The 18402-nt window shown below is 39.2% G+C and overlaps 1 protein-coding gene across 1 annotated transcript in view; it reads right to left on the reverse strand.

The window, feature by feature from the left end:
- Window positions 1-18402, reverse strand: part of ITIH5 (inter-alpha-trypsin inhibitor heavy chain 5) — an 83369-nt gene that overhangs the window by 34694 nt on the left and 30273 nt on the right. The window contains exons 6-7 of the mRNA XM_058532855.1: window positions 2694-2863; window positions 1867-1983 (exon numbers count right to left, since the gene is read on the reverse strand). Coding sequence (XP_058388838.1) covers window positions 1867-1983; window positions 2694-2863 — 287 coding nt within the window. The remainder of the gene's footprint in view (window positions 1-1866; window positions 1984-2693; window positions 2864-18402) is intronic.

Raw genomic sequence — 18402 nt, forward strand, 5'->3', positions numbered from 1 at the left:
TGACAGAAGAGATTTGAAAAAGAGCCAAATGGAAGCTCTAGAACTAAAAAATACAACTAAAATAACTAAATGGATGTGTTTAACAGCAGATCAGACCTGAAGAGAATTTGTGAACTGGAAGATAGATATGGAATAAAGCATGGAAAGTTTAAAGTTGAATATATAGAAGAGAGCATGGGAAACGTAGAGGTTATGGAAAGAAAATCTAACATTGGAATCCCAGAAGGAAAAGTGAGTTGAAGCAATTTCATGGATAATGGAGGAGGATTTCCCCATGAACCCACAAATTCATGAAGTCCTACAAAGCTCAGGTAAAAAAAATAAGAAGAAATCCATACTTACAACCATCATATTAAAACTACAGAAAACAAAAGACAAAGAGGAAAATCTTAAATGCAGTGGACAATAAAAGATTACCTTTAGAAGAACAACAGTCTAAAATACTACTGACTTATTAACTGCAACAATGGAATCCAGGAGACAATGGGATCTCTCTTCAATGGACTGAAAGAAAATTGCTGCCAACCTAGAATTCCATATCCAGTAAAAATATCCTTAAAGAATGAGAGGGAAATAAATCATGAATTCTTTATCAGCAGACCCATAAAAAGATACCAATGAGTCTTCTTCGGGCAAAAAAAAAAAAATAATCCTGGATGGAAGGTCAGAGATGCAAAAGGAAGGAACAGCATTAAAAATGGAGGAGTCAGAAGGCTAAACTCTGTGTGAGAATGTGATGCTGAAGAACTACAAGGAGCTGACTTATAGGGCGAGGTTATCTTCACCCTATACTAGTTAGAAATTATATTTGGCTATCCTCCGAAACAAAATAGTTAAACCCAAACCTCACATCCCATTTTGGAATATATTTGTTTACTATGATGGGGTGGAGGAAAATTAGACACCATGAAGAAAAGATCAACATATTACCCTACATGATTTTTAAAACATAAATGGCCAAAGAAATTATTTACAAAGGAATAACTGAGAGAAAATTTTATAATAGTTTATCAGCAAGGATCAGGCTCAACTTCACGTGGAGTGGGACCTAAGGGTAGAAACAGGTGGGACAGAGGGTTCTTACAAGGTCTGAGATACTATTTTACTCATTAAACCAAATATTTATTATTAATTGATAAAAATGATAATGAATTAAAAGAAAAGCTAAGAGACCTAAGCTTTTGATGAAAGTAGAGCTATTAGTTGGTCTGGCGGCTAGTTGGTCTTTCTTTCTGTTATATAAGTTGGAAATACATTATAAATGCCAAATTCTGATATTTATGATACCAAGAGTAAGATAAGGAATAGCCTTTTCCAGGAGTTTGTAAAAAAATGTAAATAGTCGTATTTTCAGGATAATTTAATTTTTCAGCTTAGACTACATGTCCCTTTAATGTCCCTCCCAGTGCTAGATTTTTAAGATTCATCCTAAATACTGGGAGAATATCAGTCCTGAATTATTGAGACACAAGTCCTTTGTTCTAAGGTAGGCCAAGGGGGCTGCCAATGATTCTATTCCATTATTTTTGAAGGACTTCATCACTGAACAGAATTATTCTGTCAACAATGGTGCCATTGAGTGGCCCCCTTGGTGTATTCCTGTCTCACTCACATTATCCTCTCTAACAGTCCCCTTTATTTCAATGTGTTTCTATAGCATGTCCCTCTGCTGTCTTAAAACTACCATGTTGAAATGATAGTTTATGTCAATGGCTTAACTGAACGAGTTCAGGAACGTTCTCTGTAGGCAGGAACAGTTGGATGGTAAAGCAGACCTTTGGCATCAACTGAATTTAATACACAGAGAGCATCATTGTCCTAGGAACAAGTCAGAGAGGAAAAAATGGGCCTTCGACACTCACTCACCTGCCGGAGCTTGGTTCCTACCATGGAAGCACTACTGTCGAGCACAAATACCACGTTCTTGGGTAAAGGAGGAAGGTCTTTGGGGGCAAAGTAGTGCACAAAATAGCCATTTAGAACCTGGTGGAGGGAAAGAAAGTAAAAACAGTAGTACACAGAATATAGAGGAAAACTAGCTAAAATGGATATTTACGGAACTACTAAAAGTCAAAGACAGCATGAAACAGAGTCTAGCGTCCGATTCCATACCCAGAGCAAAAGCACCCACAGTCCTGATCCCTCCAAAAGAACGAATTACAACTTAATCTGTATAAGGATAAAGTTATCCCTTAAAAATTTGACTATGTTGACTAATCTACCCCTTGTGACCTTTGCCACTTGAGAATCCTGCTTCCTCCATTATCTGGTTTTTACCAAGCATCTCACAAGTTGAGACATCAAGGCTGTCTACATTCTGGATGCACATTAATACATTCGAATGTTCCCACCTGTCTCTGGGGTCAGAAAACCCAAAGGGAAATGAGGCATGGACCAGTCTCTCTTAATTAAAATTGAAGATGTACTAAAATTCTAACTTCGTCTGAAACACCACTGGGAAAATTATATTATAGATTTCATTTGCTCTCCAGATTACTGAAGCAGGAACTAGATCCCTCAACCTCCAGCAAGGGAACACCACTAGTCTCCTTGGAGACATATTGTGGGTTAAAACAAATTTCCTAAGACTCAGAAAGTTTTGCCTCCATTAGGTAAGTATTAGAATCCCTAGTTCTGAGTCTAACTAAAAGTATCAAGCAACTAACATGAAACAGCAACAACAAACCCATTACCTGGATGTCCCCAATGCTCTGTTCCCTGTTGACATCATATCTAATGATGAAATCTCCCAAAATGCCATTCTGGGCAATCTTAGCTTGTTGTACCACACTGGGCTTAAAAATGACTTGGGCAAATGTTTCATTTTGGTTGACAACAGTAGAAGGAGGCAGCCCAGAATCATCTGCAAACAAGATATAAGCATAATTAGTAACTGAATATATAAAAATTTTTCTGAAAAGAAATAAGGACTGTTTTGCATAGACATGGAGGGTTAGACTTTATTTTACTGCAGGTTTGTATATTCCACATGAACTTCCTAGACTTCAAACTGATAATATATCACCATACATGAGAATCGCTATCATATATTTCTCCTTTATGCCTCCTTTTTAAACTGTTATGAGAATTTTTAAAACACACAAAAGTGGAGAGAACAGTAAAATGAACCCCATGTACCCATCACCCAAATTTAACAATTATCAAATTTTACCAATCTTTTGTATCTGTCTTTATATATGCCTCGCCATTTTTTGCTAGAGTATTTTAAAACAAATCCCAGACATCCTATTTCATCCATAAGTACTTTAGTATGTATCTCTAAGAACTTTTTGCTACAAAAAGTAACAAAATTAATGCTCAATGCCTTATTATCGTCAAATACTCGATCTGTATTTACATTTTCTTGGTTCTTTAGAAAATGTCTTGGAATGGTTGATTTGCTCGAATCAGGATCAAAACAAAGTCTCCACATTACATTTGGTTTATGTTTCTTACGTCTCTTTTAACCTACAAGTGTCACATATGTAGCATACATGTGTTGTAAACACTAGTTATTTGTGCTACAGAGTTTCTCACATTCTGCGTTTTGTGATGGTTTTCTCATCCTGTGTTTTAACTTGCTCTTCTATTCCCCTGGTTTCCAACCTTGGCTTGCACTGTTAACATCTGGGGGAGCTATAAAAAACACTAATGCCCAGGCCAAGAGCTCATTTCATTGGTCTGGGACACAGCCTGGGCATCAGGACGTTTAAAATTCTCCATGTGAGTCTAAGGTGCAGTCAAGGTTGAGAACCACAACTCGGTCCCCTGTATTGCATTGTGTTCTGGTAGGCAGAGCTAGAGGCTTGGTTAGTGTCAGGTTCAATACTGTTGACAAGAACACTTCATAGGCGATGCTGAGTACTAACTACTTTATCACATCACAAAGTACATAATATCTAGTCATCTACTTTTAGTTTTAGTAAGATTGATGGTGGGTTCCAGTATTGTCAATCTGATCACCCATTACAAAGTTCCTCATCAATCTTTCACTTAATAGTTTTATCAATCACTGATAAGGCTTGTCTAGATCCACTATTTCATTAGAGTCGCAAAAGGGTGGCTTCCATCATTCCTTCCATATGGAATTCTTCCACAAAGAACACCTTTCCCTCATGAATCATTCTGCTACCCTAATGTACTGTTTGTCCAGAATGTTCATGGATCTTTTTGAAAAAACATTTCCCAAAGCTTTCCCCAGCATGAATCTGAGGATATAAATTAAAATTACAGAAAAATAAACAGATAAATGGATTTTATGTGATTTAAGAAAAATCTCAACTCATCATTAGTGAGATGACAGATTAAGCAAAGAGCATCCCATTTTTTACTCCTGACCTTCATTTCCTCTTAGAACAGAGAATTATTTCGCAGACTACCCACCTTTATAAATCCAAACAACACCATTCTATATACTTAGCAACAGAAATACAATTTTTGAGGTCTGCATGCACCATGAAGAATATGGAAATAAAATGGAGAATTTGGAAACATCAGCATATGTGGAGAATTTTTATCCAAATACTGAATCAAAGCCAGGCTTAAACCTGCTGCAAAGCATCTGATTATCTTTCTAAATCTATTCAAGTTGACACTGCGGAGTAACCTGACCAGCAATTTTCCATCCCTAATGAGCAAAATAAAAAAGGAAACAAGGCATAATTTGCCTAGGTAATTTGTATTTAAAAATAAACTTCCTTCTGCTAAGGGTTTATTAGACACTCAAGTCAAAGGAAGTTCAAACATTCCCTTCAACAGAACAGACAATTATTTTTCAGAGACATTTTAGGTGTAACCTTAACAGGAACCACAGGGCAGACCTGATTCTTCTATTATTTGCACTTATCAAGGGCAAGAATTTCGGGAGTGACCAGAGAGCTAGCAAATAGGAAAGTTCATTCTCGTAGAAAGACAGTTGTACGAAAGATAACATGCTTCCCACAGATCTGCTCATCTGAAGAAGGAGCTGGGAAAATCTCAATAGCACATTGACAAGTACCAGCCTCCAGTTCACCAGTGTGGTTGATGATGGGTTAGAACCATTAGACAAGAGGAAGGAAAAGAGGCTGAAAATGGAAAGGTCCTTGAAATAGAAGGAAACTGCATGTTCTCCAGAGTCAATCTCTCATTGGTGATTATTGGTAAAGCACCAAGAGTGAGAGACATGATAATAATACACCCGCTAAGAACTCAGGATCATGAATGAGTCAGAAGGACCTCCATTCAACATGGGCTCTACCTCTTATTATCTACGAGACTCTGGGCAAATTACTGAGCCTTGGTTATCTCATCTGTAAAATGGATTACCGGTCTACCAAAGTGACACTATTGAAAAGATTAAGTGATGTAATGTACTTAGCGCTGTTCTGATTCATAGCAAGCGGTCATGCTAGCCAATATTACTATGAACCTTAAACGTATACAAAATAGACAAAGTGCCAGGGAATGAAATATAAGACAATACAACACGTCAAACTTGCAAAGAAATACTACATGCAATGTAATGCTTGTAAGACTGCATGCAACGAAAAGGAAAGAACCGCTATTTACAACATGGTTGACTCTCGTAGTCATTCGGAGTGAAAACATAAGATACAAAAGAGTGTATTCTCATGCTTCCGTTTACATAGAGCGCTCAAGAGCAAGCACAACTCACCCCTGGCAATGGAGACAGAACAGTGCTTACCTCCGGGGGTGAGTACTGACTGGGGAAGAGTATAAGGGAATCTTTTGAGGTGGTGTGACCCGGAAGTAGTTGTATAGGTGGATACGTATGTGAAAATTCATCAAGCTGTACACATAAGAATTATATACTTTATTCTGTGTATATTCCAATTTTTTAAAAATTTAAACTCACAGGGAGTTGCCTAGCAGAATAGATCGAAGAAGCATTCCCTGGCAAGGGACATAATATATCATTTGCAGAACGGACCCTTATCTGTTATTTTCCTTAGGATAAGTCTGATCATCTAGGCATTTCTATGGGGATTAGGTGTATTCAGAGTGATTCCAGCTGGCAGAATTAGGATGAGGGAGAGAGTTAGTGGAAGCACTTTTCGTGTAGCATCAGTAAGCTCTAAGAAAGATGTCCTGTTGGCGGAGGCAGCTTCCACAACTCATCTGGTGTTTAACGAGCGAACCCTGGATGAATCACTTACCTGCAGGGATGCTGCAGAGCAGTTCTCATGATGTGGTCTTGGACCAGCAGCTTCACCTGGGAACTTGCTAGAAATACAAATTCTTGGGCTCACCCCGGAAACTCTGAATCAGAAACCCTGAAGGTGGGACCCGGAAATTTGTATTTTAAAAAGGCTTCCAGCTGACTCTGTTTTCTACCCAGAGACAATGGTCATGTGCCTTTGCTGTATGTAATTAGGTGGCACTACATTATCTATAACTTTAAAATTCTATATTAGATCTGACTCTCTTCAGAGTCAGCCTGTACCTACTTTTTCTTGTTTTAAATCTCTCTCGTTGAAATGTTCTTTACAACTACCCGGAATTAATACTATTCATGGTTGAATGAAAGCCCTGAGAATTAAAAAGTATAATTTCTCTCTTCATAATTCATTTGACTAGGCTCTTTGATTTGTCATGAGAAAGGATAGTGTACTATTATTTTGGTTTCCTACTGACCTCTGATGTTGCTAGTTCATGATGAAAATTCATGAGATTTCTCTAAATGGGCTTATTTTATATGCCCAAAGAGTGGGTTGATTCCCAATATGGTTACTCACCAAGAAGCCTAGCTCCTGAGGCTGACTTCCACCCATTAAGTACCAGTCAATGTGACCCAATGAATTTTCCGCTACCAGCAAAAAAAAAAGTTTGCTGGGAAAAATTCCAGAGTAATATCTCTAGAAAATAACATCCTCTTTTTATTAGAGGAGGGAAAAGATCTTTTAATCAATGGGGTTATTATAGGCTTCCCCACAGTTACTGACGAAAATCACAAAGCAGAATAATACTATTTAGCTGTTCCTTACTGTGAATTGAGGCTCATACTGCTGACCTCCACAAAACAGCTCATAAGCACAACAAGCTTTATTAGCAGGGCCCTCAGCCGTCACAGGATATGTTCTAAAGATAATGAAGAGTACAAGAAAGAGTTTGGGGGCAGATCAAAAGAGTGAGAACCTGACCTCCCTTTCTAATGAGAACCCACATCTTTTCCTTATCTTGGTTTTCTCTCCTTTGTGCTCACTTGGTTAGCGGTAGGAGTGAACTGTGGGGAGTGCTCTGAATTGGAGGCAGCAGAGGCTTCTAATGTCATCTTCCTGTTTGAACTCAAACATCAGTGGTCTCGTGCAAGATGCCCGTCAGCGGCACACAACTGCCTCCAGTGTGGCCTCGGTGAGAGTCACTGACTGCTGTTCCTCCACTCACTGACTCTTCCCTGCTTCTCAGGTCACCAGCATCCCCAGGGTGCTCTCTCCCTGTCTAAACCTTGGTTTTTTTGAGCAAGAAGATCTTCGGAAGCCACATAACGCCAAAGAAAGGAGGCTTTAGAGTTAGACAGACTTGTAATGACTGACAATATCTCTGAACCTCAGAGCTACATCTTAAATTGGAGTAAATCCAAGTCGTAGAATCATTGTCAGAATTAAGTGACATCACATATATAAGGAACCTAGCATGGTGCCTGGAACACAGTAGGCACTCAATACACGTTAGTGCCCAGCCTCTTCCACTTCACCATTAGCTTCTTATACTCTTTGTCTAGGATGAAAGGCAAGTCATGAGAAAAAAATACTCTGTAATAACACACAGTTTACATTTTTGCCATAACAGGTTTCTCTACACCACTGAGAGCTTAGTAAAAACAAATAATCATTATTTTGAGAAAAAAAAGCACATCATAATGAACATTCATAACAGGGAATTCAAGAAGGTTTATATAAAGAACAATCTTTATAAAGTATAATGGAGTTTGTAGCCTCCCAAAGTCCCTGAACTTATATACAGAATTTTGCATGAAAGCACATATGTATATTATTTTTCTGGAGAGAGGGTCCATAGCTTTCACCAACTTCTCCAAGGAGTCTACTTCAGGTGAAGACCCATGCATACAAGTGCTATCAAATATTCCCCCCTTCAATTCTATATTGCAATGACAAAGCACTTCACATATTTTGTGTGAGAGGTGAAGAGAACAAAATGTATGTCCTTGGTTTTGTCTAGGAACACGGATGTTATTCACAAATAAACATTCCCCTCCTAGACAACCACATGGCAAAAAAAGGAAGTCCATTGCTATGTACAAGGTCGAAAGGTGAACAGATTTGGGAGCAAAGAACCACAGTCAAGGACGTCAGGTGGAAGCCACGCCCCTTTGGGTCAACTGACAGAGGGAATTCCTGGCCTCTGTTTCCTGTGAGCCTTGGGTTTGCCTGCTGTCAGAGAAAAGCAGCCAACACCTGGTGGTTTTACAAAAGGATTTCCAAACAAACACTGCGTGCTCATTTCCCCTTGGAAAAGAGGCTAAGTTGTCTTTGTTTGTTGATGTAACCTGCTCATCTGGGCTCCAGTGGGGAGATTTCTTAAATATAGGGTAGCCATCACCTTTGATGGTAGCAACAAAGAAAAAATTCAAGCAAATCAGCAGAGTATTCAAAGAAAAAGTGATGGGGATGTAATGTACAGCATGGCAGCTATAGTTAGTAATACTGTACTGCATATTTGAAAGTTGCTAAGAAAGTAGATCTTAAAAGTTCTTATCACAAGAAAAAAAATTCTGTAACTCTGTATGGTGATAGATGTTAACTAGACTTATTGTGGTGATCATTTTGCAATATATACAAATATCAAATCATTATGTTGTACATCTGAAACTAATATAATGTTATAGGTCAATTATACCTCAATTTAAAAAAAATACATTGGCCATCACTAATCATCAGGGAAATGCAAATCAAAACTACACTAAGATGTCACCTTACACCTGTTAGAATGGCTGTAATCACCAAGACAAAAAAACAAATGCCAGAGAGGATGTGGAGAAAAGGGAACCCTCATACACTGCTGGTGGGAATGCAAACTGGTGCAGCCACTATGGAAAACAGTATGGAGATTCCTCAAAAAATTAAAAATAGAAATACCCTGTGATCCAGCTATCCCACTACTGGGTATTTATCCAAAGAACTTGAAATCAACAATTCAAAGAGGCTTATGCACCCCTATGTTCATTGAAGCATTATTCACTATAGCCAAGAAGTGGAAGCAACCCAAGTGTCCCTCAACTGATGATTGGATAAAGAAGATGTGGTATATATATACAATGGAATACTACTCAGCCACAAAAAAAGACAAAATCACCCCATTCACAACAACATGGATGGACCTGGAGGGTATTATGTTAAGCGAAATAAGCCAGGCAGAGAAAGACAAACACCATATGATTTCACTCATATGTGGAAGATAAACTAACACACAGACCAAGAGAAGAATTTAGTGGTTAACAGAGGGGCAGGGGGTTTTGAGGGGTGGGCACAAGGGGTGAAGGGGCACATTTATATGGTGACTGACAAATAATAATTCACAACTGATATTTCACAATGTTATAAACTATTATGACCTCAATAAAAAATGTACACTGACTAGGTCTCAGGAAAAAAAAAGTGGTAAAGTTGAGGCAATGAAGATGAGAAGGAATTTGGTTAAATACCTTCATAAGTCCCCTATTATATATAGTTTTCTTATTGGAAGGGGGTTTTCTCGCCTATATTGACATTTGGTATTATGGAAAATAGCATCAAATAGATATGACAGCAACATACAGCATAAAATAATAATGCAAATTTACAGCTGAAGGAGTTCAACTTCAATTCTATCATTTTATAGTTAAGTGGTATTTGCCCAGATTTCTTAGCAAATTAGTTTTCTTCACTATTCACTCAATATTCTTTCTTCCTAAAATAATATTACTGAGTCTCAATTTGCCCTATTTGATTGATTTCCCCAGAGATGCTATGCTTGAAAACAAGCGCAACTAGAACTATGAACAGGGAGCAGCAGGGAACTGGAGCTGGGGGTCAACCATCAGTCACAATGCAGCCCTTTAATAGGGCAGAACTGCCAGATTTAGCAAATAAAAAGACAGGACGCTCTGTGAAATCTGAATTTCAGATAAACAAATAATTTTTTAGTATAAGTATGTCCCAGATATTGCATAGGCCATATTGTTTACCTGAAATTCAAACTTAACTGAGCATCGTATATTTTATTGGACAATGCTGGCAAAGGAAGTGGTCTAGATTTTTGTGACCAAAGTCTTGTGGGACCAAATTCTGCCTCCCAATTCCTCCTCCACAACAAAATAGGAGCTGGCAAAATTAACCCACTTAAACCAGGAACGTGTTGAAAACCTAATCACGTTTTCATTGAAAACAATTGCCTCACGAACTACCTCACACTCTAAAAGCAGTTACCCCTAAAAACACGCATTACCCCTTCCTGGTATCATTTTGTGTCCATTGAAGACCTCAAATACTAGCTGCTCTAAGTATTTGAAAATGAACTGAATGGAAGCCCACCAAAAACAGTGATAGAGCAGCAAAAGAAGATAAGATTAAGAGATTTCTGTTAAAATAGAACTACCATACGATCCAGCAATTCCACTTTTGGGTAAATACCCAAAAGAATTGAAAGCAAGATCTTGAGATATTTGCACACCCATGTGCACAGCAGCACTATTCACAATAGCCAAGAGGTGGAAGCAACCCAAGTGTCCATCAACGGATGAAAGGATAAACAAAATGTGGTCTGTACATACAATGGAATATTTGTTGTTGTCAGTGCTGTGGATTCCGACTCCCAACGACCCTGTGGACAGCAGAGCAGAACCCTGCCCAGTCTTTTTGTGCCATCCTCTCACCTTCAGGCACTGGATCAGACAATGCTCTGCTGCTATTCATAGGGTTCTCATGGCCAACTTTTTTGGAAGTGAGTGGCCAGGTCCTTCTTCCTAGTCTGTCTTAGTCTGGAAGCTCCACTGAAACCTGTCCACCATGGGTGACCCTGCTTGTATTTGAAATACCAGTGGCAGAGCTTTCAGCATCCCAGCAATAACCATTGGCCACAATATGACAACTGATGGGCGGGTGGTAGGGTTTCCTGACCAGGAAATGAACCCGGGCCTCAGTGGTGAGAGCGCCAAATCTTAGCCACTAGACCACCTCAATGGAATATTATTCAGTCATAAAAAGGAAGGAAACCCTGTCATATGCCACAACATGAATGAACCTGGAGGACATTATGCTAAGTAAAATAAGCCAGTCACAAAAAGAAAAATACTGCATGATTCCACTTATATGAGTTATCTAAAGTAGTCAAATTCATAAAGACAGAAAATGTAATGGTGGTTGCCAGGGGCTAGGGGGAGGGGGAATGGAGAGTTGTTGTTGAATGGATATATTTAGAGTTTCAGTTTGGGAAGATGTAAAAGTTCTAGAGATCTACTTCACAATGATGTGAATAAACTCAACACTACTGAACTGTACACTTAGAAATGGTTAAGATGGTAAACTTTGTGTTATGTGCTTTTTACCATAACCAAAAATTTTTTTACGTTTTAAAATTGCCAACTCTAAGTTCTTCAAAGGCAGTGAGAACACCTTAGACATCTTTAGATTTCAGGCACCCAGCACAGCGCCAGGAACAGGGCGGGGGCTCAAGCATGATGAACATGTAACACAGAGATGACTAAATACGTTGGCACGTGGCTGGACAGATGGATAGAGGAGCCTTCAACAGAACTAAAGTGTCTCAGCCTGAAAGTATTCTGGTGGGTGTGGCAGATGCTCTTGGTAACCCATGTCACATGCGCTGGTCCCACATCTGGTTTTGGCCACAGCTATGGTGAACCATGCCATTTGCCAGGACGGCGTCCCACCTTACACACTAAGACAGCAGGAAAAATGAAGAAATGAAGAGTGAAATCTCACAGAGAAGAGTAGCTTGCTCACCAAGGTCAAGTCAAAGTGAGAAGACCTCCCTCCTGGCTCTCTCTGAGCCATCCTGCTCACAGCTGGTCCTGACCAAACTACAGCCGATGTCAGAACAAACAAGATAATGTGGGTTCTCATATCGGCATTAAAAACAAAACCAACCAGGGAGCCAAATGATTCATACCTGACTAATTTCTGCACTGAACAATGCTGGACACCCTCCCGTAACAACCAGATTGTTTCCTGGCAAATGTACAGAGGTCAAACAGGGCCGTGCCCTTCCAGCTGCAGAGTGGAGACTGGATCCGGGGAAGAACACGGAGCAGCCAGGAACTGGAACTGGGGGCCAACCATCAGTCACAGTGCAGCCCTTTAATAGGGCAGAGCCGCCAGATTTAGCAAATAAAAAGACAGGATGCTCCATGAAATCTGAATTTCAGATAAACAACAAATAATTTTTTGGTGTAAGTATGTCCCAGATATTTCATAGGCCATATTGTTTATCCGAAATTCAAATTTAACTGAGCACCCTGTATTTCATCTGACAATCCTGGCAACGGAAGCGGTCTAGATTTTTGTAATCAAAGTCTTGTTGGACCAAATTCTGTCTCCCAATTCCTCCTCCACAGCAAAATAGAAGCTACATCCAAGATCTGGAAAATTAACCCACTTAAACCAGGAATGTGTTGAAAACCTAACAGCATTTTCTTTGTCAACAGTTATTTATTCCTAAATTCATTTAACAAACACATTGTAGGCACTCATTCCCTGCCGGGTCCCACGCTAGGTGCCTAGAATACAATCCTAAGAAAACCTTCCCAACAAAAGGCAGAGTCATGAGGTGAACAGACAAACAAAGAAAAACATAAGTAAGATTTTTAAACAGATTCAGTCCACCGCTCACTGGGCAAATCCTGAAATACAAGACACCACGCTAGTCTCAGGTCAGAGGTGACTTGATCTTGCAGGACGTGCGGCTGGTCACTAACCTGTTCTCCGAGACCTCTGCAGTGTCAACAACCTCATCTTCCAACACAAAAGATAGTGAATCTGTATCTCGAGTGGTTCTCTTCTTTCTGATTAAGCTTCCTCGGTTCTTAGGACTATTTGAAGGCCAGGATTTTATAGGAAGCTCACATAGGAGTGACAGGATTAAAAAGCAAGCCGTGAGTGGAGTTCCACCTAGCCCTATTATCTGCCTTCCCGGGTGTGTGAAGGATGCACAGCTAACTGCCGGAGAACACAGCAAGCATCACTTCCAGTGCACTTGGAGGCAGTGGGATTCTAACAACCTAAAATGTAATTTTTTTCATTTTATGTTTTTGAGATAAAATTGACATAACATAAAATTGACCATTTTAAAGTGTATAATTCAGTGGCATTGAGTATATTCATAATGTTATGCAACCACCACCTCTCTCCAGTTCCAAAACCCCCACAAAAAACTCTGTAACCATTAAGCAGCCACTCCCCACTCCTTCCTCTCCCGGGGCCCTCGAAATCACTAATCTGCTTTCTGTCTCTACAGACTTATCTATTCTGGACATTTCACAAGAGTGGAATCATCCAGTATGTGGCCTTTTGAGTCTGGCTTCTTTCACTTAGCCTAACATTTTCAAGGTCCATCCATGTTGCAGCATGTAACAATACTTCATTCCTTTGTGTGGCTGAATAATATTCCATTGTGTGGATAGAACCACAATTTGTTTATCCATTCATCTATTAATGGACATTTAGACTGTTGGCACCTTTTGGCTATTGTGAATACTGCTATGAACATTCTTATACAAGTATCTGAGTACCTGTTTTTCATTCTTTTGCATAGATACTTAGAGAAATTGCTGGTAATTTCTCTATTATATGGTAATTCTATGCTTAACTTTTTGAGGAACCACCAAACTGTTTTCCACAATGGCTGCACCCTTTTACATGCCCACCAGCAATGTACAAGTGTCCCAATTTCTCCACATCTTTGCCAAAACGTATTTTGAACAGTGGGAAGAGCAGGAGGGAGCAATTCCCACAGGTGCAGGAAGCCCCGGTGGGAATCAAGGAAAGTAGAGAAGTGCTTTTGGCGCCAGAAATGCACTGAATGATCATGTCTGTCTTTTCCAAGAGAAGATGGGTTGCCTGGTCTAATAAGCTTGAGACTATATTAGGAAGACTGCACCAGCCCCATGGGAATGGCTGTTGGTACTTTTCCAACTCAAGTTTCCATGTTGATGAGCAGAAGCTGGATATGGGAAGAGGTTATTTTCCACCAACTGTGTGAGTCATTCTATGTTGGTCTGTATCCAACGGTAAAAACGTGTTGGTAGAAAAGAGGAACGACATACATTTCAATAAGGGTCAAGAGTCAGAGTATTCTGAGGGCCCCATGAGATTAAAGGAGTAATCTTGTTTAATTTAAAAGCTGCTTCTGTAGGTCAAGATCCTGACATAGTTAAGGTCCCTAAATTCTCCTGGGAAGTCCAAAGAGTTCCCAACATTTACCAAGCACCAGAATCACCGGGGGTGCTTTTAAAAATTCAGCTGTCTGAAATCTATAGACAGAAAGTGGATTAGTGGTTGCTTGGGGCTGAGATGGGAACAGGGAGTGACTGCAAATAGGTGCAAGGATCTTTTTGGGGTGATAGAGATGTTCTAAAATTGGATTGCGATGATGGTTGCACAACTCTGCAAATGTACTAAAAATCATTGAATTGTACACTTAAAATGAGTAAATTTTATGCTACGTAAACGAAACCTCAATAAAGTTGTTTTTTAAAAAAGCAAAGAATATAAAGGATGAATGATGAAAGTCATAGTACCATACATGTTTAGTGGTAGAAAAAATATTCAGCATTATTATTTAGCTTTACAAATAGACAAGTTAAAAGCACTCATAAATTTTTTAGTTTCTCATATAAATTCTTAGAACATCATTCCCTGAAAAACAGCTACCTAGGCCTCACCCCGATAAATTCTAATTCAAGTCTGAGGGAAGACTCAGCCGTCCGAATTTCTTTTTTTACCCTCTCTAGGTTAGTATCGGGTATAGCTAGTTTGAGAGCCACTGATGTAAAGCAGAGGAATAAAACAGCAAGCTATCTTATTTTATTTTACTTCTAGTCATGAGGAATCTCATCACAAATGAAAATTTTCTGCCAAAAAAAAAACAAACCTGCAATCGTGGAAAGGATGGTAATTTAGGTGCCATGGAACAACAGGAAGTTGGAGACTTTAACAGAGAGAGTGAAATAACCAGCCTTGAACCAATCACAGGGATGGAATATCCACCTCGGTGTAAGCCTTCAGAAGATCACACATCCCAAGGATATTCGAAGAAAATCTGAATTTCAAATACTCTGTTCCACTGGGTCCACAAATCGTCAAAATATTTTAGAGTAGAGGAACAGGGGACGGGGGGCAGAAGAGAGTGGGAGTCTTGTCTTTCACTGTATACCAATTTGTAATCTTATAGATTTTGAACCATGAGTTACATGAGTTTTGAATATATGAGTTAACTATTGTAATAATCCAGAGAGTATAATGCTTTGGCTTCCAAATTGCATCTCACAGAATTAGCTTTTACATTGTGAAGGATCCCATTAATTTATGATTCAATAGCTGTGGGCCCAATCCTGATACACCAGACAGGTAAACTAGGCAAAGGTAGGTTATATTGCATTTAGCCTTTTTTAAAGTTTTTATATAACTAGGGAGAGAGTTGGAATTTGAACTCACCCTCTCAGTATTTTATAAAACCTCCCTAAGATGGTTGTGAAAATTGAATGAGATAATAATACATGCAAGTGCTGAGTCTAGTGTCTAGCACAGAGTCATCCTTATCTAGAATTGCTTCCCTAAAAATGAAAATGGGTCCAGTGGTCAGAGATTTGCTTAGAGAAATTCCAGAAGTCTGATTTCTAACCACAGCCAGATCTCTCAGAGGAATGTCCTGGCTTGGGTCCACATCCACAGAACTACAGCTCACGTTCTGATGCAAGCCCAATTCTAGTTTGGTCTCTACCCTGGACTGCTTCTGGAAACACACAATAGCGTCCAGACACATCCTGGGCCTCTCGCTGCTGAGGCTGCCATTTTTCAGGAAGAATGACAGCTGAGCTCTGAAAGATGGGAATAAGGAGGAAAAAGGGGATGCTGGCTCGGGGAAATGTTTGTGAAGTCTCCATGCTCTGGAAAGCAGAATATCTGCTCTAGTACAAGAGCTAGGAAAACAATTTTCTTAAAAACAAACAGATCCCAAGAGATCAATGGTCTGGAAAAATTCCTCCGAGATTCACAGGCCCTGACTATAAACAGTGAGCAACTTTATAGCTGACAATCGTAATTCATACCCCGTTCAAACATACACACAGCTCAACTGGTACACATCTCTGCAGAGTCACTGTGGTTCTGAAAATTAGGCAAAACACACAAACATTTCATTACTGCAGCAGGAAAACTGTCAGAATCTCCCACTGAGGGCCTCCATACATTTACTGAGCCCGGTGGATCCAGCCCAGACACACCACACAGCTGCTCCGTCCTCTCTGTGATCCTACCAACCCCCAAAGAACCTTCCTCCTGAAAACATACTTCCTTCACACAGTTGTACACGGGAGAATTTCCCTATAAATTATGATTAGAGAGAAATGAGATTTAAAAACATTCTTCATTATTAGTTTGGGTATGTATTTTTTTATTTTTTATTTTTGCTTTTCTTCTCAAATGTGCAGACACTTAATTAGCTACCTACTGTTTAAAAGGCATTACGTTAAATAGTTTGAGAAGACAAAGGTTAATCAGACACAGAACTGCCTTCAAAATCACTTAGGATCTAATAGCAGAGATAAGATTCTCATAGAAAGAAAGTAAATATAAGATGATAACGATAATAACAATACTTAATTATTAGCTCTTACTCTGGGCCAGGCACTTCACATACACTAACACTTCCCAACAATCTTATGAGGTCATTGTTATTCCTGTTTTGCAGATGTGCAAGCTGAGTCTTATAGGGCCTAGGTAAGTTTTTCCAAGGTTGTAGTTAATAACTGAACTAAAATCCGTTAACGATACACACTGCCGCCTATATGACATAAGAATGGTATACGGTATCTCATGCCATTTCTGAAAGTCAGATACCATGACGATATTTTTAATTTTCCAATTAGATCTGGATGGAGACTCTCAAACTCAGTGTTGGCAGTCAACACACAACTAAAGACCTGCGTCCACCACAGAACCAGGACACACTCAGTCTTTGAGGGCAAACCACTTCTCACGTGGAGAGTCATTCACTAAACTGTGCTGGTGCGAGGAAAGCGTATTTTCCATACTATTTACTCTTTCTTATACTTTGCATTATGTTAAATAACGACATTCTCTTATTCCACTTGTCAACTCATTTCTCTGCTCTCCTTCCAATCTCATTCCTAAATATCCTTGTACAAGAAGCATTCGTGGCCCACTCTCCTTGCCGTCACAGGGGTTGAATTAAGACTTCGCATATTCACTTATCACTTGGCATTTCCCTGACCTCAACATCACAATTTTCTGCAATCTTGTCATTCTGATCCTGGTGCAGTTTTTTTTTTTCTTTCTTTCTTTTTTTTTTTTCCTTTGGTGAGGAAGATTAGCCCTGAGCTAACATCCAATGCTAATCCTCCTCTTTTTGCTAGAGGACACTGGCCCTGGGCTAACATCCGTGCCCATCTTCCTCTACTTTATATGGGACGCCGCCACAGCATGGCTCGACAAGTGGTGCGTCGTGCTCAGATCCGAAACTGCGAACCCTGGGCTGCAGAAACAGAGCATGTGAACTTCACTGCTACACCACTGGCCCACTAGTGCAATTTTTTGACATGTCTGTCTTGTTATCCAACTTGATATTAAACCTTACTGGTGTATTTAGAATAAGACCCAATACAAGTGAATATTTAATATAAACTATTAGTTGAAATTAATATAGTAATTAAAATTAGATTATATTGAATTTTTCCTTATCATTTCAACAAATAGAGTGCTATTTTAAAAATTAGAATTTGAGAAAAACCTAAACTAAGTGGTCCTGCTGATGAACCAAAATGTCTAAGTCTTAAATCAAATTTACAGTACACAGTTTTCATTATTTAATTTTAGAAAGAAGTTAACACACTGTTTAAATGTTTATGTTAATGTTAAATGTTTAATGTTTTAGAAACAGATTTTTTGAAAACGACCCTGTAACCTCATCACCCATAGTATAAAATGATTATTTTATATAACTTTCTAGTATTTTGTCAGCTTCATATTTAACAAAGTTAACATATTTAACATTATAGTGTACGTACAATTGTGTCCTTTTTTTCCCTGCCACAAGCTGAATTTTTTTATGTTTGCTTGAGGAAGATTAGCCCTGAGCTAATATCTGTGCCAATCTTCCTCTATTTTGTACGTGAGTCACCGCCACAGCATGGCTGATGAGTGGTGT

This window comes from Diceros bicornis, chromosome 36 (assembly GCF_020826845.1).
Source record: "Diceros bicornis minor isolate mBicDic1 chromosome 36, mDicBic1.mat.cur, whole genome shotgun sequence".
In the NCBI taxonomy this organism is placed as follows: domain Eukaryota; kingdom Metazoa; phylum Chordata; class Mammalia; order Perissodactyla; family Rhinocerotidae; genus Diceros; species Diceros bicornis.